This window comes from Thunnus thynnus, chromosome 2 (assembly GCF_963924715.1).
Source record: "Thunnus thynnus chromosome 2, fThuThy2.1, whole genome shotgun sequence".
NCBI classification, from domain to species: domain Eukaryota; kingdom Metazoa; phylum Chordata; class Actinopteri; order Scombriformes; family Scombridae; genus Thunnus; species Thunnus thynnus.
Window position 1 is genome coordinate 36,644,582 of NC_089518.1, and position 24,111 is coordinate 36,668,692.

At 39.4% G+C, this 24,111-nt stretch overlaps 1 protein-coding gene across 5 annotated transcripts in view; it reads left to right on the forward strand.

Annotated features, from left to right (window-relative positions):
• The window catches only part of LOC137169475 (ral guanine nucleotide dissociation stimulator-like), a 72,510-nt gene extending 49,419 nt beyond the window's left edge, over window positions 1–23,091 (forward strand). For 4 of the 5 annotated variants that reach the window (XM_067572722.1, XM_067572717.1, XM_067572706.1 and 1 more), the window contains exons 2-18: window positions 2,367–2,671; window positions 3,962–4,036; window positions 5,388–5,581; window positions 5,993–6,117; window positions 7,872–8,087; window positions 8,188–8,291; window positions 8,417–8,501; window positions 12,012–12,089; window positions 12,517–12,603; window positions 12,720–12,752; window positions 13,212–13,333; window positions 13,539–13,634; window positions 13,868–14,126; window positions 14,293–14,367; window positions 15,586–15,852; window positions 16,456–16,570; window positions 17,064–23,091. In XM_067572722.1, the coding sequence (XP_067428823.1) occupies window positions 2,367–2,671; window positions 3,962–4,036; window positions 5,388–5,581; window positions 5,993–6,117; window positions 7,872–8,087; window positions 8,188–8,291; window positions 8,417–8,501; window positions 12,012–12,089; window positions 12,517–12,603; window positions 12,720–12,752; window positions 13,212–13,333; window positions 13,539–13,634; window positions 13,868–14,126; window positions 14,293–14,367; window positions 15,586–15,852; window positions 16,456–16,570; window positions 17,064–17,239 (2,412 nt within the window). In that variant the 3' untranslated portion in view covers window positions 17,240–23,091. The remainder of the gene's footprint in view (window positions 1–2,366; window positions 2,672–3,961; window positions 4,037–5,387; window positions 5,582–5,992; window positions 6,118–7,871; window positions 8,088–8,187; window positions 8,292–8,416; window positions 8,502–12,011; window positions 12,090–12,516; window positions 12,604–12,719; window positions 12,753–13,211; window positions 13,334–13,538; window positions 13,635–13,867; window positions 14,127–14,292; window positions 14,368–15,585; window positions 15,853–16,455; window positions 16,571–17,063) is intronic. The other variant, XM_067572708.1, reaches the window with a different exon arrangement.
• The last annotated feature ends 1,020 nt before the right edge of the window (window positions 23,092–24,111 follow it).

The window sequence follows — 24,111 nt, forward strand, 5'->3', positions numbered from 1 at the left end:
CTTCTGTGTAAGAAGACGTATTGTTTGAGCATCAATCCACCAGACTTCATTTTGTTTTTCTCTCTTTTTTTTCTTTTTTGGCATCCATTTCCTGCTCATACTCCCATGTGTCAAGGGGTTTTTTTTTTTGTTGATGTTGAGATTAGAAGTTAGTCACACTAACAAAGGTTTAAATTCTTCAGAGCTGCAACGATTAGTCGGTTAATGGGCGGCTATTTTGATAATCGGATATTCATTTCAGTCAAATTTTAAGCCAAAAATGCCCAAAGTTAGCTGGTTTCAGCTTCTAAAATGTGATGATTTAATGTGTTTCTTTGTCAAACATGATGATGATTTTATAGACAAAACAATTAATCAGTTTAATCAAAACAAATAACCTGCAGATTCATAATGAAAGTAACGGTTAGTTGCAGCCCCAAAACGTTCACATTTAACGTCTTTAACGTCCAAAAACACCGAGCACTTGTAATGTTCAAAGATACTGTGTCACTCATTGCTCCGCTTTTCCAAATTCACAGCCATCCTTATTTGAGCCTGTTTCCACGGCGACAGAGACACAACAGAGGGAACTCAGCCTTGACTTAGATGTAACCGAAACAGATCCTGACCAAAAAAGCAGGCAGTGAAGCAGTGGAGGGATGGTGGGGGGGGGGGGGGGGTGGAGGGAGGGGAGGGGGGGGAGCAAACACACTGAGCCTTGGAAATGGACTGTGATGACTAATGCTCCCTGGATACACAACAGGGGCCGTGACAGATGACTGTGGCATGCCAGATTACATGCCATTCCTCCATCCAGGCCTCCACTTAGCGCTTCACGCCGCCGTAGCCCTCGCTATTGAGGTTCAAAAATGTTCAACAGACCACTCGAGGTTTATTTTTCAGCAGCGGATTGGAAGCACATGTGATAAACCGTGTTATCGTGGACGTGAACCATCTCTCTGTTTTTGGAAATATTGGAAGTTTATTGGAGGTTTTTCTTCAACAACAAAGGGAATAGATTTATTTTATTGATATGGTGTATAAGGCTGCAGTCATAGAAAACTAAATAAACAGGAAACTATTCACATCTGAGAAGCTTGGGACGTTTTTTTTCTCAAAACAGTTTAGAAATGTATCGTTTCAAGAATTTAAGTCAAGTCAGTTTTATTTATGAGGCTCAAAACTACACATTTCTCTCAAAGGAAATTAAAAAAATTAACAGTTTCAAGTTCGTCAGCATCTTTTATGACTTCATATTAATACTGACACTAAGAAACATGGTGTGATACAGACTGAGGATGTTAAAATCAATATAAGAGTATTGATACAAATGATATATCAATGTGACACATTGTATGGAAGTTCAATAGTGACCACTTGTTGTGTTCGACTAACAGACACAGACACAGAGTTGATATGAAAGAAAGAAGAACTACAGACTGTCAAAGGCAAACAAAAAAACTATATGTGTTAATAAATACATGAAGAAATAACTATAAATACCTCAACAACAATCTAGGTACTTTCTACTGGTGATTGAGTAATTAATTAATCGACTAATCGTCACCTTTAAATGCTCCTTTACTCTGTTTATACACATCTGTGGTGCTCGTACAGATGTTACAGTTGTTGAAGCTGCACTTTTTTTTATTAAAGGCGGCTTCTGTCTTTGATCAGGAAAGATCCGGTTTTGCTCTTAAAGCTGTAAGAAGTTACTCTGACAGTTTATCCTGCGAACCACTTTTAGTTTTGTAACACGTCGATTAGTATCTGTTGTGTAACGGCGAGTATCTGCATCGTGACTACAGTGTGACTCTTGCTGACGGCTGAGATAATGAATGAAAACATCACCGTCATCATCACTGGCGGTCTTTTTTTGTTGCGGTCTGTTGCATCTTTGTTTTTGATGTTTAGCAGAAAACAACAACAAAATGTTGACATGCAAACGGCCTACAGAGCCCTCATTCATGCAACAAGCGGCTTGTGTTAATTCCCTGTTGGCTATATACAAGCTGCAGCTTGTATTGTAGTGCCAGTTATCCAGTAAGCTCTGTTTAGTAACAAGCTATTGTTTGTTTGTGAACGGCCACGCACATGATTCACAAAGTATGACTCAGAGAGTTGAAGAGAAGAGCGCCAGGTCACACAGATGGTCATAATTAAAGGGTTTCAACGTAAAATTAGATGTTGGACATTTTTAAGTCCCGCACGGTAACGATGGCATCTTTTCTCCGTCTGTAACTCCCTCTAATCTGCTCAAAGCAGATATTAAAAGAGCGTGTTCCAACATGAGGAATCCACTACTGTGGGAAAAAAAGAGCTTGTTGCAGAAATGTAAGAGTAAGACAGCAACCGGACTTAAATTTCCCGCCTCCTTTGTCTCGTAGAGCTCGACGCAGGAGATCGGCGAGGAGGCCGAGGAGGACGCCATCTTCACCATCACGCTGAGGAAGGTGCAGCTCCATCAGTCGGCCAGTAAGGGGCAGCGATGGCTGGGCGTGGAGACGGACTCGGCCCTGAGCCTCTACGAGACCTGCAAGGTGCGGACCATCAAGGCCGGCACGCTGGAGAGGCTGGTGGAGTACATGGTGTCGGCGTTCAGGGGAAAAGACTCCACCTACGTCACCATCTTCCTCTGCACATACCGCTCCTTCGCCACCACCAAGCAGGTGCTGGATCTCCTGCTCAACAGGTACGGTGATCTGTGACCTGTGGGTCGTAAGATGATGAGAGGGAGAGAATGATGTGTATTTTTTCAGGGTTTTGTTTAATTTTTTAGCCACATTAGCAGAATGACTTTAGGAGTGACAGAGTTGGTCTCTCATTCTGGCTTCCTGTCAGTCGGTACTGGATATTTTTATCTCTTGGGGGCAAAAAAAATCTTTAAAATCAGTCTGCAGGTTGACCTGCTCACAGCTCCAGACTGCAGTCATTCATAACGAGCTAGACAGGAGCTTTACACCCTGAATACTGTGGCTGTTGGGTCTTTAAATGATTTTCATTGTTTTTTTATTCCTGTCAGAAGTTTTAAACCAACTGTTTTTTTAGCTGCTTTTGCTTTCAAATAATTCATTGCATAGATGAGATTGAGGTAACATTGCCACGTAGCTGCACACAGTTTAGTAGCAAGTATAGAAAGCGAACAGAAAAAACGTAACATCATCCTGAATGATGACTTCATGGTTCCTCAGGCATTGTTTCTTCAAACGTTTACTCCTTATTCCTCAACACGTAACACCTAACAGGATTTTTGAATAGCTGGAAATGTAGTTTCTATTTTGGTCTTAATTGGCAGAAATGCGTCAAACAAACTTTTGTTGATTGCTTGTAATGACGTTTGTAACGACTGAGTCAACTATTAACAGTGAACATCCTGTTGACTCTCACATCTCTGTTATAATTATAATTTTATTGCACATTTTTGGTCATATTTTATGAATGCATTTTTTTACAATATAATCGTAATTTAAAGCTGTCTGTTGAAGACATCATATATAATGAATATAAGAACAGATTAATTTCATACCTGAACAGGCGACATGCATTTTTAAAAATGTTTTTTCAACCATTAAACTTCCTTATTGTATTATATTATTAGATTATATTTTTTTTATTTCCATATATATGCTTTGGTTTCATATATACATATTTCTATATTTTGTTTATACCTGTTTTGTACTGTGGAAAATGTCAAACTAATTTTTTTTTTCGTGACATTTCTAAAAATCTTGTTAAGTCCCAAATGTTAACTGCAGCATTTACAAAAGTTTTTCTGCATGCAACAAAGAATAAACATGAGGTTTGTCCTTCTCACACAAAATATCTGTTATTTAGAGCTAGTTGAACCTTTTAAAAGCACACTAGGTGTGTTTTTACACGCTGTGCACACATGGAGCTTCTCTTTATTTCAGGTTCAGTGCATGAAATGTTCAGAATTTTTTTTCTGTATATCAAAATTTGAATGTTGTATTTTCTGTCGTAGGTATGCCAAGCTCCAAAATGTGCCTGCAGCTACAGCACACAGAGTCTCCCAGGACGACTGCACAGAGCTGAGAAAGTAAGCCTGCGGTGTCGAGCTGCCAACATTAATCACTGAGCTTCATCCCACTCCTTCCCGGGTTTAAAGGATATCAGCAGAGTTTTTCAGCCGGTTATTTTTCTTTGCTGGACACCTGTCAGATGGGAGGAGGGTCATGAACTGATAAAACTGTAATATATCACGGACAAAGAAAACACTGGAGCTGTTATAGCTCTTAAGCAATGTTAGCGTTTACCTTCAGATTAGTGTGCTTCTTTAAAATGTTTCTGTTCTTTTCAGCAGCTTGTTAAAACACAGAGAGCAGCTGCCATGCTAGCAATGTTAGCATTCACCTCATTTAAATTAAGGGTTATAAGTAGCTGTTGTGTTATTAACATTGTTGGAAATCCCCCTTGAAACCAAGACACAACTAGTTTCAATCTCAACATCACAGTTTTAGCATTTTCAGTTAAGTTTTTAAAATACCTTCTTCCTTAATGCAAATAAGCACAGTGAGCTTTAGCTTAATGCTAAAATAAGATATTTTTGGATTCAGGAGAAATGGCTGTAAAACATTGTTACAATGCAAAAGCAACAATTTGATATTTTGTTGTACCTTCATTTAAAATCACTTGTTTCATTTTGTTTTTCTCTTTTAATATTCATCTTTAGCACAACGACACCAAGAGCTAAAACTAGATGCTAACAGTAGCTCAGAAGTAGCTTGTTAGCATTGCTGAAGTTTTGTTTTAACTGGACACAGAGCCTCATATTCTTCATTATTCGCTGTTTAATTCACTCCAAACAGCCAACGTACAGATTGTACAGACATTCGCTGTATGTTACCGTGTGTGTGGAGTCTATCTGTGCTGGTCTCAAAACATACCAGTAACTCCAGTTTGTTTTCTTCCACAAGTGTTTTCATTCACTTAAAATGTGATCGTCAGCTTATGCAGACACATCATTTCTCATCCACTTGTGTCTTTGCGTCGACTTGCTACGCATTCACATCACCTCTAAAATTCATTTTGTGCTCAGTTTGAACACAACTTAACAAACAGACGGGAGCAGCGTCGTATGTTGTTTATCTGTAAGGCTCCACTTCTGCTCGCTGGTCTCATATAAATACAGAACTAACAATGTCAGGTCAGATCAGGTCTTTTGAAAAAGGGATCCTGATCTCAATAAGACTACTAGTTTAAATAAATAATTGAAAAAATGAATAAAAATGATGCATTTTAAATTGTTTTTAACAAGTAAAGCAGCTCTAAATCAGAGCATTTCTTTAGTATTTACATTCTCTGCAACACCAACATGTTCATATTGAGTTTTATTTTATTATTTCTTTAATTTCCATCTTTTTAAACGTTGTTTCTCTGTCGTGTCGCAGCACTGTTTCGTCCATCCTGGGCGCGTGGTTGGACCAGTACTCCGAAGACTTCTGGACTCCACCGAACTACGACTGTCTGCACCAGCTCATGTCCTACCTTCGCCTGCACTTCCCCGGCTCGGACCTGGAGCGCCGCGCCCGTAACCTGCTGGCCCACTTCCACCGCCGACAGCAGTGTGAGCCTGATCCTGATGGTATGAAGGACAGGACAGGAGAGGGACAACAGGGCAGGGACTGCCAGATGTGTTTTCATGTTGAGAGTTTGATTAAAATCTTTTTATTTGGCGAGTTTGAACAGTTTGTCCTCACACGTGGACGACTGCACTTTAGCTGTAGACACAACGTCAGCTCACATGTTGTAAAGAACAGTTTGGTCGTGCGAGTGATAAGAAGTAGTTGACAGTCACCATCAACACACGGTTATTTTGAGCACTTGAGTGAAATGTTGAAATCTGGCGGGGGGGGGGGGAAGTGAAAAGGTCGGAAACAAGATGAGATATTGAAACGGAAGAAGTGCAGGAACCGTGTTATAGGTTGAGCTCAGGTTGATGCTGTGTTGTAAAAAAGATGTTTTTGTGTGTGTTTTTTTTTTAAAATATCTCCAGGGGAACACATCGGCTGCCCTTTTGCCACGCAGGAAGAGAGCGGCTTTGAGGACGAGCTTCCTGCTTTTAGTTTCCTGTCGTTTGACCCCATCATGGTGGCGGAGCAGTTCACGCTCATGGACGCGGTGAGGATGTTTCCCTCAACTTCCCTCGACACCACACATCGTGTCTCTTTTGAGCCAGACAGACAGTCAGTCTGGCGTTCAGGTTATGTAACAATAGGAGGGGCGGGTTTTAAAAAAAAAAGTAAAACTGATGATAATATTGGAAACAATAAACTGATGATATCAGGTTTGAAAGCAACAGTTTTCTTAACATTAAATCTCACAGACGTCTAAAAGTTTACAAGTATCCAATGAAAAGTTTGCAAATCACAAGAACCTTTTCTTTCTTTCTTATTATCAGAGTTATTTCTTTTCATGATGCAGTTTCAGCTGGGACTAGAGTTAGAGTCAGATTCCCAAACAGCCTTTTAAACCACATTTTTAATGCACAAAGTGACCAAATGAATGATTTTTAAATCCACCATCAATGAAGGCTTTTAAAGAGGTGCTACATTGTTTTAGTATTACATATCTATAAAGTTAGAGGACTTTAAACGACCAGCAAACTGACTTTTATGTGTGACTGGTGGAGTTACCTTTTCTTAAAATCCACTTACTCTAACTCACTTAAAACTTTATTTAAACACTGTATTCATTCTTTTTTTAATTAATTATCCACATTTCTCGTCACCACAGAACATCACACTCTCTCTAAACACATTTTATAGATCATTTATACAACTTTCTGGCATTTATCTGTTAATCATTAATGTCTCTAAATCTGTTAATTTCTGTTTTACTTGCATACACATCATCACCAGTATGACCCGTTCCAGTTTGTTTAGACTTATATACTGTATATTTTTATCCAAACTCTTAGAGAACCTGCATGACTATGTACACATCCCATCATTTCTCAGCCCAATTTGCACATTTTTTTGTAATCTAGAGCTTCAACGATAAGTCTATTTACTATTTTGATAATCAATTAATTGTTTTGAGTCATTTTTTTAAGAAAAAATGCAAAAATTCTCTGGCTCCAGCTTCTTAAATGTGAATATTTCTGGTTTTCTTCAGTCCTCTATGATAGTAAGCTGAAAGTAAACTCGTGCCGTTAGTAGATGAAATGTTATTGGCTCTAATCCCGAAGCAGAAATAACCACCTGCTGATGTCACCTTCCAGAGAGCCACAGCAGACATCACACGTCTTTATTTAATTATTTCATCACAGCAGCTGCTTTCACAGGCTGAGTAATTCTCCTAATGACCAGTAAACTGACCTTTTATGTGTGTGTGTGTGACATCGGTGGAGTCTCTCTTTAAAACTGTTCCAGATTGAAACAACATGATCACACGGTCGAAATCACTCAAAACACGCCTTGAAATACATTATCCACATCTCATCCACACTCGCTCTAAACACTACTGGACATTTATGATGCTGCTTTATAGAGCATTTATATGATTATCTGTTAATGTCAGTTTTACTGGCATACACCGGATATATTTGTGTATATTTGAACATCTTATTGTTGCCACTATTGTTCTATTTCAGTGTATTTTGACTTCTATACTGTATATTTTTATCCATTATAGTGAAAATGTACTTGTACGTTAGCATGTCTCATATCATTTCACCTCTAATGTGAATTCCCAGCTGAAAAAAACACTATATTCTCTCCGTTTAACTTTTATTTTTATCTTATTTTACTTTATTTTGTTTTTATTTAACTACCGACGTTTAGCCGGCGTGATTTCCTCTGTACGCTGCCGCATCGACACGTGAGTTTCTCTCAGGATTAATAAAGTATTTATCTGTCTCTATTTCCGTCCAGGATCTGTTTAAGAAGGTGGTGCCCTACCACTGCCTGGGGGGGATTTGGTCTCAGCGAGACAAGAAGGGGAAAGAGCACCTGGCTCCCACTATCAGAGCCACCGTGGCCCAGTTCAACTCTGTCACCAACTGTGTCATCACCACCTGCCTGAGCAACCCGACGCTGAAGCCCAACCAGAGAGCCCGGCTGCTGGAGAGATGGATAGACGTGGCCCGGGTGAGCAACCGCCGTTTGGTTTATTTGAACTTAGAAATGAATTGATGTCAGTTTGTCGTGTCTGTTTCTCTGACTGGATCGTTGTCCCTGTTGTGTTCAGGAGTGTCGGATTCTGAAGAACTTCTCCTCGCTGCGAGCCATCCTCTCCGCCCTGCAGTGCAACGCCATCCACCGTCTGAAGAGGACCTGGGAGGAAGTGTCACGGTAGGTTTTTTTTAAAACTCCGATGAAATCCACGTAGCGCTGACGATACGAAAGTCAGCCTGTAACTAACAGCGGCGGGTTTCCGTTTTCTTTCTTTCCTCACCGACCTCTGCGTCGGTCCGCAGGGAGAGTTTCCGCACCTTCCGCGAGCTGTCCGAGATCTTCTCAGACGACAACAACTACTCTCTCAGCCGAGAGCTGCTGGTGAAGGTGGGTCACACTGAAACGATCGACCCCAAAACAAGCAGACAACAAATCCTCAAATACAAAAATATAAATCACATGTTGAAGCTTGTTAAAAATTCTAAATGTGATTTTTCTGTTTTAAAATGAGGTCAAACCAGTTTTACTCACAAATCAAATCAAATCTAATCAAATTTATTTATAAAGCACATTTAAAAACAACAACAGTTGATCAAAGTGCTGCACAATCATGATAACAAAGACTATGAAACAACACAAAAAAGACACTGATTCTTATATTATAATAATAACTAATATTATATGGATATCATGATATCTTTATTGTACTGATACTGTAGTTCTTAAAGTGAGCGCTGCTTACACACAGACAGTCAGTCAGTGTCCTACAGGTTAGTTAAATGTGTCAAAGGTGGAAATGATCTCATGTTGTCTCGTCTTGCATGTTAGAAATCTGCTTTGTCAGTTGATTCATTCAAGAAGCTCGAGCAACAGTTGGACCTGCAGTTAGCAGCTGGAAATATTTAGTCACCACTCATCTCTATGTAACAACTGGTTTGTGTGATGCAACCAGCGATGTGTAAATCTGCACGTTATGAACGAGGCTAACCGGCTCCAGAGCTTTAACAGCCTTACAGTAGACATAACAATATATCAAAGTGTACCTTAAATTATCAGATAATAAGATAGAGGAGTGCAGAAAAAGAAGTATGTAGTTTCTCCCTCAAACATCTTCATGTCTGTTGAGGAGTGATATTTGACTCTAATCCGTCCTTATTTATCAAACAAACCAATTAATCAATCTACATGAGTTATATAACGGCTACGCGTGGCCGTGGAGCAGAGGGGCAGCAGGATGTACCCGTCCCACCGCTGGACTTCCTCACATCTGACTCAGTGCAGCTGCAGAGGAACATCCTGCACGGCAGAAACACCTTGTTACCACGGTGACGGTTTGGATCACAGCATCCATATATCACCCGTGACGACCCGGGTGGGCTCCGTGCACAGCTGACAGATCGCTGTCATCGTTAACGTGATTTACGGAGTTAAATGCAGAAAGGTGTCGACACCCGCTGAGTGTTTTGCAGCACGTAGTGACGCACTCGGGACGAGATCAGCAGGAGATGACAGTGACTGTACAGGAAATGAGATGACAGATTTACGTGCTACATATACTGCTGTTGTCATAATAAGCTAAATATTAACACTGAAAAAGGATCAAAAAAGTACAATTTGATCTATTTTATGTAGTTTTTATTTTATTTTTGAATCTATTTCATCGGTGTTATTATTACATTTTACTCATTTTTATTTCCAGTGTGCATTAGTCTCAAATTGTTCCACTGTTTACATTTGCGTCGTCATCTGTAAAGCACTTTTAACTCCACTAACCTGTAGGAAGATGCTGTTCAAATGAAGTAAAAATAGTCTTGAACATGAGAACTCAACTCAAACTCAAATTAACTTGTTTTTAAGTTGGTCACACGTGCAAAATGTGGAACTTACAAACATGCATTTATTGGGGACTACTTTCAGCGGTGGATGAATCTACATTTAGTGCTCTTGTGTGTATTTCTGGCAGCCGGACGGTGTGTGTGTGTGTGTGTGTGTGTGTGTGTGTGTGGAGGGGGGATTAAGTCAAAATAAACCACAGTGTGTGTTCATGTTAATGAAGGAACAACACCCAGCTTTTTTAAGAGCTTTTGGATAAAAACGAAGCTCTACGGCACAGAGGAATAAGATATATCAGGCTTGTTAGTAGGATCGGATCATTGGTTTAAAGAATATCACCAGCTGTATCATTTAAAGAAGCCTTATAAGGTATAAATCAGTCATAAAACAGTTCAGATGTGTACAGATCTGTAAATAAACACATCTCTGATCTCGTCTCTACAACCGTTTTATAAACCTGAGACGTTTACTGATGTAAGGCTTCCTCCGAGGGAATCCCTGCTGACGTCAAAGGGAGGAAACCTTCTTTGGCAGGTGTAGATAACAGCTCTGACCCGATTCGTGTGTAAAAGAGCACCTCGGGGCGTCTCCTCTCTCTCTCTCTCTCTCTTCGCTCTATCTGCTCAGGCCAGGCCGCCGTCACTCAGCTCAGTCAGCTCGGGTTACACGAGGGGCTGCGGGAGGCCTCTCAGCGTTACATCACCGAGGAATGTGACTGGGAACGCTCAGAGGTGGATTTTTCTCTCACATTTTCTCAGACTCGCAGCGAGAACTGTGTCGAAGGAAAAGAGGGTCACGCTCTGTAATTACAGTCATCCCGAAAGCACGGTGACTTTTAGAGACTTTTTGTGTTGGTTTAGGGCCAAAAAAGTACTCAGGAAATGAAAAAATATGTAAACACAGCGACATGTTAAAAGAGCAGGTTCAGTGTGGGTCAGTTAACGATGCCAGAAGCTTTTGGAAGACTTGTAAGCTGAATTAAAAAAAAAAAAAGTTCCATGTTGCTTAATAACCCCAAAGACCTGAACACTGATCCTCTGACTCTGGAACATCGAGGCCAGCTGCACGCTTTGGCTGCACAAACAATAATAACATCAGATCCTTTCTGTTAGGAAAAACAGTGACTTCAGTTGTGTTTTTTTAACGCAAAATCTGCCATTTAATTCATGCATCCACTAATATATTATCAGATTTAAAGGGCGACTCCACCAGTTTTACAGGACGATGTTTACAGCTTGTTTATCTCAGCTTTGGCTCAGAGAAGTTTCTCACAGGAAACCTGCGTTAAAGTTTTTGAAACATGAGAGTGTTTATGAGGCAGGATAATAAAAAGCTGCTGAGTTGCATTATGGGAAATGTAGGATATAGTGTTTTTGGATTTTGATGCATATAAAGGACTGAAATTCATGATGTTTTGACCTTGCTGCTTCAACTCTGACCAGTCTTTTCTAGTGTCTCTCAGTTTTTGTGCCGTACTACATTGCTGGGTTACCACATCAGGAAGTTATAAGCTGTTAAAGTCAACGCTGGGATCTGCCTGTTGATTTTACTGTTTTCCTCATTGTGGTTTCAGAACTTTTTGTGAGTTTCATTTCTAGGAGTCGGTCTGTTAATATTTACTGTCAAATTAGCAACAGAGTGAGTGCGATATTTTGTTTATGAAAACGTTGGATATTAGGAAATTAGGCATTATTGATAAATATTTTTTTGTATTGTTTTGGTACCTGATAAAGGTCATGTAGGTAAATATACCAGCAATAAGAAAGAGAAGAAGAGAACCCACCGACACACCTGTTACACATTCAAACGTGGTGACATATTTTTGCAGTTAAATGAGGTATTTAAAAAAAGTCTAAACTGTTTTGCAGCTGCACCAGTTTTAAAAACTGACACTCATGGAAAAACATGCTGTTACATTTTTTTTATTGTTGTAGATGTGTTTTAATGAAGGACTGCAGGTGAATTTTGAGGAATTTTTACACCAGATTTGACAAATTGCAGTATATTTCTGTGTTTTCGTGTGTTTTATTTAATGAGGATGGACTCACTGTTTTTATTCTACAGGAGGGCACTTCCAAGTTCGCCACTTTGGAAATCAACCCCAAACGAGCTCAGAGGAGACACCAACAGCAGAGAGACCTGGTCAGTCCAACAAACAAACAACACTTTCTGATGAGTAACTTTCCTCACAGAGGGGTTATTTTCATCATCAGTGGTCCAAACATTCACACACATTCAGCCCCCGGCAGCTGCCTCGTAACACTGAGATCATTAAGCAGTTTCTCCTGCAGCATCAATATTAGACCAACAGCTCCATCTAGTGGCAGCGGAAGTCACTGCAGTCTGTCCGAATCTGAGGAGAAACAGACGATATGCTGCTAATTCAGCCTGTTATTTTAGAGATAAAACTCTTACAGTTACTGTTTGGGTAACTGGCTTTTGTCTGAGGCATTTTTGTGCCTCCATTACATCACATTTTGTGTTCTTAAAGGATTCTACATAAAAATGTCTCTATGAATGTCAGTTTTCCAGCCTCCATGTTAACCTCTGATTGTTCCTCTGTGATCAGGGAGTGATGCAGGGCACGATTCCCTACCTGGGCACCTTCCTGACGGACCTGGTGATGATGGACACTGCCATGAAGGACTACACTGAGGTCAGACTGCTGTGAAGCATGATTTTATACTGTGATAAGTTTTTTTTTCTCATCTACTTTGACAGATTATTATGTTTTTACTGTCACTCATGTTTTTTTTTTGTGTCATATTTCAGGGTGGTCTGATCAACTTTGAGAAGAGAAGAAAGGTAAATTTATTTTCTTGTATATAACGTTTAGTCAATTAACTGATTAGTTGCCAGCTATTAAATTAATCACCAACTATTTTGATAAGCAATTAATCATTTTGAGTCCAAATTCTCTGATTCCAGCTTCTCAAATGTGAATATTTTCTGGTTTCTTTAGTCGTCTATGACAGTAAACTGAATATCTTTGAGTTGTGGACAAAACAAGACATTTGATGACGTCATCTTGAGCTTTAGGAAACAGTTATCGACATTTTTCACCATTTTCTGACATTTTATGGACCAAACAACTAATCAATTAATATAGAAATAAAACCACGAACATAAACATGTGTAGGTGAAAGATAGAGGAAGCATATCTGAGCTCAAGCAGACAAAAACAAATCAGACGAATCAAAATCTGACAACTAATTTCTTTTCCTTCCTGTTTCCCTGTTTTCCCGCTCTGCTCTCTACCTGCAGGAGTTCGAGGTGATCGCTCAGATCAAACTGCTCCAGTTGGCCTCCAACAACTACAGTTTCACTCAGGACAGCCACTTCAGAGAGTGGTTCGCAGGCGTGGAGAAGCTCAGCGAGGCCGAGAGGTCAGTCACTTTCACTTTTCATTCAGTATCAACACCATCACTTCATCATCATCATCATCATAGAGCGATGACTCAGCACGCAGGGTCGTGTTCAGTTTGTCGGCATATCGGTGCAGGATGGAAACGACAGCATGGCTCTGAATAACAAGACTGTGTGATGAGTTTAAATTAACGTCGTCTTCGTCCTGACATTCTGTTCCTGCAGCTACAATCTGTCCTGTGAGATCGAGCCTCTGTCAGAGTCGGCCAGCAACACACTCAGAGCCAAGAAAAACGGAGGAATCATGAAACGCTGGAGCGAGTAAGTGACCAAAACCGAGACACAGAGACGTGCAACTGCTGATCTGAGACAGAAACAAACATTTCATAATGTTGCACAATTTATAAATATATATTATAATCATTAATAATCATAACATACAGCAAAATTAATGTAGACTGAGCTCAACAACACACACATTTCTAATATTATATATACTTAAACGTATTAGTATTATTCTTTCTGATCTTCTGTTATTTTCTCATCTTCTCCAGCCGGCAGCTGACGGAGGCCGGCTCCAGCGGCGCTCCAGGCTCTCATTCCAAGTCCTTCGACCACTCCCACTACAGACCGTACCAAGGAGGCGGCGGGGACAGCGGCGACGCCCTCAGCGTCACCTCCGTCAGCTCCAGCGGTTCAGACCTGGAGGACGTGAACGCTAGCTTCCTGTCCGATTCCCCCGAGGGACACGAGAGGAAGGTGAGGAGGAAAGATGCAAGAAAGAAGTCACCACAAAAATCTACCAAGATTCTGGTATTTTATACGAAATACAAGAACATTTTACTGGTTATTATGTGACTGTTTATGATTGGATTGATTTAAAATCGGGTAACAATTCATATTTTCCACTTTCTCTGGTTGCTTCGTTCACCTGTGTGACTTTCTGGTGTTTCTGTTTTTTTTTTCCATCCCTCTCAAGACGTCGACACCCTCAGTGAAACTTTCTGTCTCTGCTTTGGGGAGAGAAGCTCCGCCAGCAGATACAACCTCAACGGTAACAGAATGTTTTTTTTTTTTAAATTTAATTTATATTTTAATTAAAAGAAAATGAAACAGACATAAAATAACTTGAAAAACTGAAGAAAAGCAGTGTTGTTGCTGCTGCCCTCTCTGTGGTTAGAGGTAACTATGCTGAACAGTGATGTCACAGTGTCCTGAAGCACACCTGCACACCTGTTAAACCACTGGAGGTCAGCAAACACAAGGATTTCTGGGGTTTTTAACTCTTTAAAATCTAATCAGGGACGCTCATAGATAGCAGTTAAAAACAAACTTTACCATGTTTAACCAAATATGATGAGAAGAGCTTAAGATAAGATTATTTTATATGCTTCTGAATGCTCAATATGTCCAAATAAAACAACACTTGTTTTGATTAGTCTTTTAAGTCATTTATCAAGCAAATGTACAAAACATTTCCTGTTTCCAGCTTCCCTAATGTGAGGATTTGCTGTTTTTCTCTGTTATATATCATTATAAATTAAATATCTTTGGACTTGTGCTTGCAGCAAAAAAAAACAGATCAATGAATAATTAAATAATCTACCCTAACAATAACCCTAAACCTAACAATAACCCTAATCCTAATTATAACCCTATCCTAACAATAACCCTAACAATAACCCTAATCCTAACAATAACCCTAAATCTAACAATAACCCTAATCCTAATTATAACCCTATCCTAACAATAACCCTAACAATAACCCTAATCCTAACAATAACCCTAAACCTAACAATAACCCTAATCCTAATTATAACCCTACCCTAACAATAACCCTAACAATAACCCTAACAATAACCCTAATCCTAATTATAACCCTATCCTAACAATAACCCTAATCCTAATTATAACCCTATCCTAACAATAACCCTAACAATAACCCTAATCCTAACAATAACCCTAAACCTAACAATAACCCTAATCCTAATTATAACCCTATCCTAACAATAACCCTAACAATAACCCTAATCCTAATTATAACCCTACCCTAACAATAACCCTAACAATAACCCTAACAATAACCCTAATCCTAATTATAACCCTATCCTAACAATAACCCTAACAATAACCTTAATCCTAATTATAACCCTACCCTAACAATAACCTTAAACCTATCAATAACTCTAATCCTAACAATAACCCTAACCCATAACCTTAATCCTATCTACTACTGTAAACTCACCTGCCGCTCTGCTCTGCTGTTGTTCAGTTCTGGGAGTGCACGTCGCTGTCGTCTCTGGACACCTCGGGGATGGGCTCCAGCTCCGGTTCGGCCTCCGGTTCCAGCAGCGCCTCCTCCTCCTCAGTCTCCTCCTCCACCCCGCTGTCGGCCTCCCGCTCACACAAACGCTCGGTGTCGGCGGTGTCGAACTACTCGACTCTGTCGCTGCCGCTGTACAACCAGCAGGTGGACGACTGCTGCATCATCAGGGTCAGCCTGGACGTGGAGAACGGCAACATGTACAAGAGCATCCTGGTGAGGAAACGGAGAGGGCCGATTCTCTCTAAAAATATATGTTTAATTTACAAAAACAGTTCATAGTAGCACGTTTGAGTATTAAATATAAGACTCTTTATCTTTAACAGCAAGATGCTTCTGCAATAAAACTGACAAACAAACATTATTAGTAAATATCAGTAATATGTGATAAACATAAACAAGATTGTTCTTATTTTAATGAATGAATTTAATGAATTAATCAATACTTAACTTACTTACTTACTTAAAAATATGATCAAATTACTGTGTAGTTGTGACAGTTTATATAAATTTTACATTTTCTATCAAATATTCAGTTCAGTATCGCTCTGGCAGATTTTGGGACAAAGCAAACTCCAGTCTTTGGTGTTCCTCAGAGATCTCATTATCTCTGAAACTCACAACTCAAAGAATAAAAACTTGAGTATTTGATTAGTTCTCTGAGGAGTCACTTATACAGAAGACACAAGAATACTATATAACTCACATTATATTTAAGTGTTGTGAAAGTCAGAAACAGATCTGGTTTCAATGTTGTGAGAATTCCTTTAATTTCACTCAATGTTCATAAACAGGTTTGATGTTTCTCTCACGATTCAGGTGACGAGTCAAGATAAGACTCCAGCCGTCATCAGGAAAGCCATGATCAAACACAACCTGGATCGAGAGAAGACCGAGGAATACGAGCTGATGCAGAAAATCTCCGAGGACAAAGGTAAAAAAATAAATAAAAACAAAACATGACACTGTTTGTCTCGACACAGATGTGACGAGAGTTCTGCAGACAGTCAGAGGGAAGAAGAAATAAATTCTGTTTATTTATTTTCAAATGTAAATTATTAAGAAATTTCTGTCTTTCTCTGTGTGACTGGTCCATTTGTCCACACGTCATGTGTTGTAAGTAGATTAGATCAGGTCTTAAAGACATTCAACTGTCTCTCAAATCTTATAAATACAAACTGTTTAAACAGTTTTTTTATTGGTCATTAATAGTCATTGAAAAGAAGGTTAATAAAATTTTGTTGCACATGTTTTATGATGTTTTCTGCAGCTGCCGTCATGAAGAATCTCAATCTGATACCAGGAAACTGGTATGATGTGATCCTCTAGAGAGAAGACTCCTCACTCGGTTACAGTTGTTGTAACTATGGAAACAGATCTGTTTTGACTCACCACATGTCGTTTTCTTCTCTCTCTCTGTCTCGCAGAGCTTCGGATCCCAGACAACGCCAACGTCTTCTACGCCATGAACTCCACTGCCAACTACGACTTTGTGCTGAAGAAGCGCGGCCCGACCAGGCCGGTGCGGGCCAAGAACGTGGCCAGTTCGACGCTGCCTCGCATGAAACAGAAGGGACTGAAAATCGCTAAAGGGATTTTCTGAGGAGAAAACGCGCCACTTCCTGCCCCAACTCCCCCACCCTCTCACCCCCCCCCCCCGTTGCCAGTCTCCGCTCCTCAGAAGAGACGTTTCTGTTTCAGGTCCGTCGGAGGCCAACTAACCTGAAGTATCTGAGTTTTGGTAGCGACTGGATGAACACTGAGATGCCAGAGGAGATAGCAAAGCAACCTTCCTGTGGGTTCACGGGAAGCAGAGGAGCACCTTAGCCGCGTCGCGTCATCAGGACCCTCCGGTGGACGTTAAAAGGCTGTCGCAGGAAACTTCCTGATAGTTTCCAGAAGAGGCTGCGAGTTCATGGAAACCAAAGGATATCGTTTTGTAGGGAAAAAGGAAAAAAGCTGCGTCGGTTTGAAATATCACGCGGCTGGTTGGGAAAAAGCAGATTCATTTCATTTCCATCATCTTTTGTTTACAACTGTTTACATCTTAACATCACCTGGTCAGCTTTCAAACATTTTAGTTTCACGCACTTTCAATTTAAAGCATTTTTTTTAATTCCCACGATCCCCCCCCCCCCCCCCGGTAGCCTTTAGGTTACTCTTCAGTCTTCATGCACGCCCCCTACTGGCATGGAGTGTACATAAACGGACAATACGAAGCCGCAGCGAGCGCGTGCACACACAGATGTGTGTCCCAGCTGGGTGTTCGAATGTGTTTCTATTTTTTCAGGGAACTTTTTGTTGTGAGTGTACCATCGCCTTTACCGTCTCACCTCCCCCCCCCTCCCTTTCACCCCCCTCCCCCCCGAGGTTTCCTGATGTCGGAAGTGTTTCGTGGGACCGCAGCACTGAACGTTTTGTTCTCCGCCGGACAGCCGGGACTCGTTTAAAAAAAAACACCGGCGACGCTGACGTGGACGGACCTTTTAACTTCTGAACGCTGCCATGTTACAAAAAAAAAAAAAAAAAACACAAAAAAAAAAGGTCTGAAAAGTGGTCTGAAATGGAGACATTGTGTCAAAATCCAGTGGGCACAGCCATGAGTCACATGCCACTGTTTTCTTTTCTTTTTATTTTTTTTTTTTATTATTATTATGAATCGTAACCACTACACCAGGAAAGATGTGGCGGTCTTTAACTCGCACTTGACCGAAGACAAAAACGTTCCTGAGAGGAGAACAAGTGAGCTGAAAACAAAAAAAAAAAGACTGAGTGTATATAAATATCCATTAACACCGACTGTGCAGTATATTCTTTTGAAATGGACCATGAGATTTTTGTTAATAGAATCGTCACGAGATATTGACTTTTTTTTTTGTTTTGTTTTATTTGTTTTGTACATTTTTTTTTTTTTTTTTTTTTTGCATCTCTCTGCTCTGACATGGTGCTGCTAATTATCTTTCTGAGGAGGTCGAACAAGCTGCACCACTCTCTCTCTCTCTTTACTTCCTGACCGCCGGCCGCCATGTTGGAAGACGACAGAAACATCTTTTTCTCCTAATGTACGGAAGCTCGGTTCTGCCAAGAAAAGACAAAAGAAAAATTATTTTGAATGAAAGTAAAATTAGTTGATAATTAATAAGAAACTTAATACATAAAAAACTAACATTTTGTCCTTTCCTGGAATAAATTGGCTTCCGTAAATCAGTGCAAAACTTAAAAATATTTAATATAATTAAATTTGACCGTATTCTTTCAAGAGTAAAAGTGGTTTTTTTTTTGGAAGAAGCCTCAAAAATTACACTTTTACCATCTACAATAAGGCACCAAAAGCAGACTTTTGAAGTAAAGGTAAATAAACTAATTGTATATATTCAAATTAATTATTATATATTAGGATAAATGTTTTCAAGGGCTTCCCAAAAAGTCTTTAAAACATACAGAAACATCCAAAATTTAAAACAAACTCGATGTAACCAATCAAACCGATGTTTTGATTTAACCCCCGTGGTTCAGTTCTCATTCTTACAGCATGGCGGCTCTTCCTTCATATCCATCAGTAACCGCTCTCCGAATGTGCCATGACAGGCCTGTGATGCGGACGCTCACCCGCCGCGTCCCGCTGATTTATCCAGCAGGACGTTTTTTTCTCGCGCGGTGTCGTCCGCGGGTGATGATGACGGCAGCCGAGTCTTTTCCTCTCCGGCTGTAACTTGTACTTTGATGAATTCCAGATCTGGAAAACTAGTCAAAAAAAAAAAAAACTCGTCAGAATAAAGAGAAGCTCCTTTAAACCTGGAGTCTGGAGAAAACGTGTGCAGGAGTCCAGATGAACGACAGTGACGCTGCACACGACTCTTCTCTCTTTTCTCTGTTTCTTTTTAAAGGGAAAATCCAACCAGAAAACATCTCATCACTGTTTTTATATAAAAAAAGCTGTTTTTGGTGACGTACTTTCCACTGTTTTTGGGTCCATTTTGGTGTATTTCTTTAGTTCCTGTGGATACGAATCCTAACAGCTAGAAAATCAACATCAACACTGATTTTAAAGGGCTTCAGTTTTTGGACAGTTTCTGCTTTCACACATAACATTTATTTATGTGAACAATTAATCTAGTCTTTTTTTTAGTCTCTAAGATGTTGGAAAATAGTGAAAGTGCTTCCCAGAGCACAAGGTGGCTTCATATGGAATTTTTTGCTGAGTTTATTTATTTACACTGGTTTAAATCAAACAAATACACACAAACAAGAAAAAAATCTATATGCAGGAAGAGGAATAATAATAATATGTATACATACAAACTAATATGATTATTAAACCAGAATTAAAGTGGGTTTTTTTTAATATTCTCTAAAGGATAATTAAGAATCCATATGTCAATCTAAATATTAGGACTACAACTAACGAATATTTTCATTATTGATTAGTCTGATGATTATTCTGGTCTATAAAATGTCATAAAATGGTGGAAAATGTTGAAAATGTTTCCCAAAACCCAAAATGCAACCTCTAATATATTACTCAACGTCCCTTTTGTCCCGACCGACAGTCCACAACCCAAAGATATTCAGTTGGAATTTTTTTTTTCTTAATTGATTCATCGCTGGGAGTCATTTTTTTTTATCAAAATAGTTGCAGATTAATTTTCACTTGATCGACTAAACAGTTAAATCGACTGATCCTTGCAGCAGTTTTGCCGTTAATCGATTACCAAAATTGTTGCAGATTAATCGATCTTCAACTCTAATCAAGTGCCGTTGCACAGCATTCTGGGAAATGTAGGAAATCACCAATTAAAGGAAAGTGTGTTCACCAAAAAAAACAAACAAACGCTTGAATCTCTACGGTTGGATTTTTCCTGACGAGTCGTTCATATCACCGCAGAACAGAAACACTACATTTGCCTGGATTGCACTGCGACCATGTTTTGCCTTTTTTGTTGTTGTTGTTGTTGTTGTTATTGTTGTCGTTGTTGTTGTTGTTATTTTCACCTGCATGAAGTTCATAATTCTCTTTAACGATCAAATGAATGAAGCGCCGTGATTGGACCGAGGGGGAGGGGCGGGGAAGGGGAAACAGCCTGTGAAAGCAATATACGGTGAGGAGCGGCGAGCGGGGGGGGGGGGGGGGATCAGCAGCTGTCGTGAATGTTGTTCGTAAACACTGTGACCCTCGACCCCTTTCACTCCCCCCCCCCTCTCTCTCTCTGCCTGTCTTTTTTGATCGGCGGCGTCACGTCGAGCACTGTGAACAAAAAAAAACAAAAACAAAAAAAAAGGATAAAATGTCTTGTTTCCCCTTAATGGTGTCAGTAGTGAATCCCTGGTGACAGGCGTTGACCCTACATGTGCCAAAAATATGAAGGAAAGAGAGAAAAAGGTTTAACAGGCTTTCACAGTGTGAAAAAAATCAAGTTTGTATGTTTACTTGTTGTCGCATTTTTCTGAAAAACAAACACAAAAAAAAAGGGTGAGAACACTATTTAAAAAACAAACAAAAAAATAACAAAAAAAAATAAAACAGTTGTTACAGAAGCCAGTGTCGCCTCCCTGTGGAGAATTAGACTAGCATCCAAGAAACTTGAAACTAAGACGTTTGTGAGATGAAGTGCAGATGAAGCCGTCGTAGAAACCGCTCACGTGTCCGTTTGTCTGTCAGATCTTTCAGGAGCAAAATCAGGTTCTTATTCCAACCAAACTTTATGTTTAGAAGCCTGTTAGTGACAAAAATGTTGCAGCTACATTTCTGGTTGAATCACATGAAACTCGGGCTCACTTTACGGTGAGTTTTTATGCTAAGCCCCCTGTCGATTATGTGTAAAATCTGTCAAAATTAACTCACTGTTCCTCCGTCTGGTGCTCAACATTTTAAAACAGCCTTTCAGATATTTTTGCCAAAGTTTCAGGGATAAAAACCAACACATCTGTAGTGAAAACCCAACAGAAGAGACTATTACAGACTGCGTTTACAGTATTTACAACCTGTGTTCTTATATAAACAACTCTTTGCAACAGGACCTTCGATGCAGCGCCGCGTCTGTACAAACAGTGTTTCGGTGTCTCCTACTTGATGTCACAAACTGACTTGTGTTCAACTCTTAATGGTTTAAAAAAAAATGTCTTGACTTTGGCGAGAAATGCTGCTGCAGCTAATCAATGATCAGTTGAATCTAGTCAATAACAGCTGGCTTATAACTGATGGACAGATTAATAAATTAGACCAATTTCTTAAAGGATAAATCTGATATTCTATATTTTTCTTATCATCAACAAACCCCATGAAAGGACCGAATGCTTACTGTTCATGCTTCACAACCGCAACATCCCTGGTTTGATTCCAGCCAGAGACCTTTGTTGTCATCTCTCTCTCCTCCTCTTCCTCTTTTTCCTACAACAGCTGGACACTGTAGTTTTTAATCGGGCTGCAACTAACCTTTAATTTCTCAATTAATCTGACGATTATTTTCTCGATTAATCGTTTTGGTCTAAAAGAGAAAGTCAGAAAATAGTGAATTTTTTTCGATCTATTTACTCACTGTGTTGTGTTTGACACAGAAAAGCTTCATATCCTCACATTTGAGAAGCTGCAACCAGCAAATCTTTAATTATTCAATTGTCAAAAATAGTTGCATTTGCAATAGTTGCAGCTTTAGCTTTTAGTTCTTGAGTAACGTCACTCAAACGGGAGGAAATAGTGCGTTTGTCGGGGACTGTTTTTCAGTGGTGGAAGGATCTACGTTAGGTGCTTTAGTGAGTATTTCTGGCAGCAGGACGGTGTGTATGTGTGTGTGGGGGATCGAGTGTTCATGTTAACGTGTCATTGACGTGTTTTTAATAGTTTTTGAACAATAACGGAGATTTACAGCACAGAGGAATAAGATATATTTAGACAGTACTTGTTAGCAGATGAGTTCATTGTTGGTTTTGGTCTTTTGATTGAATTTTGTCGACAAGAAGAAAAGTAGAAAATAACTTTAAGACATTAACGCTACTGATGCATTTCATTTTTCCCAACATCACTTGAACGCAGCGTCAGTTTCTTCTTTTCTACAGTGTTTGGTTGGAATGAAAACTGTCAAACTTTTGGGCCTTAAATGAAAACGACAGTGAGCAGCAGCGATTCTGTGTTTTTTTTTCCAGCTGTTCTCAGTAACATCTGTGGTTTCTGCAGCAGCTTCGTCTTCTACTTTAAACGTGCTCGTGCTCCTCCGGCAGGTTTGAGGTTCATCGTGCACATGAGTGAGTTTCCCGAACCCCCCCCTGCGAGCGTCTCTGTGCTGATGAGGTCGATGTTTGGACTGGTCCGTGTTGAGCTCTTCGTCGTAGCCCGTTGTTGACATGACGTACCTTTTGTGATTTGACCTGATTCTGTGCGAGTTTGAACAAAAAGGCTGCGTTTACAAGAAGAAGAAGAAGAAGAAGAAAAAAAAAACTAAAACTGGAAACCAGCTGGCGTGGTGTGTGTGTGTGTGTGTTTTTATTCTTTTGTTTTAAGTTTTGTTTCGTTCCCCTGAACTGTGCTCGGGTGCCATTTTCCATTTTAACAAAAAGGATTTCAGAACTTTTTCTAAATGCAGTCTGTTTTGTTTTACTTTTCCTACTTTTCCCAAGAACACAAAAAACTTATGTAGAATACAAAACTGTCCTTGATTATGTCTTTGTTTATTTATTGATTTGTATATAGAGATTTTGTTTTGCATTGTACATTCTCTCCTTTCTTGGTTATAGATTAATATATTCATGTATATACGAATAAACATTAAGTTTATAAAAGTAAAAAAGGCTGTTTGTTTATTTTCTTCTTCTACTTGTGTTTGAATGAGAAACTGTTTTGGGGTTTTTTGCGTCCAAATGGGAATCTGCTCCGGCTGAATCTCTGCTGTATGTTACATAACTTATTAATCAGAATCAGGTTTATTGCCAAGTAGGAATTTTCTCTGGTGTTGTGGTGCATATTTAGATTAAAATATACAAAGTAAAAGAAAATAAGTACCACAAAAGTCAAGTAATGGTAAATAATATAAAATAGAAATTTACAATGTTAAATTTGTGAAATATATTCAATATATGATATGAAAATATATTGAAAAGAGAGTTAAAATGAGGATTGATTGATTTGGATAAACATGAACGTGAATACCAGACTGGAAACAGATTCATCCAACAGCAAACAGCATAAAGATGATTTAACAATTACAAAAAGCAACAAACAATATAAATAAATTCAACTTTATTTTTCCCTGTGAGGGCGATTATACGCATCAGCTTGACACCTACATGTAGATCAACCCAAATACACACAGCTGATAGGAAAAATACTGTAACATACAGTAAAACAGATTATCAGGCTGGAAACTACAGAGGTTGCAAGTTAAAGGACGAGTTCACAGTTTTTCAGGTGTGTCTTAAATCAACAGTCAGGAGCCCAAATGAACATTAAACATGTTTTTCTTGCTGTAATCATTCCTCCTGTTC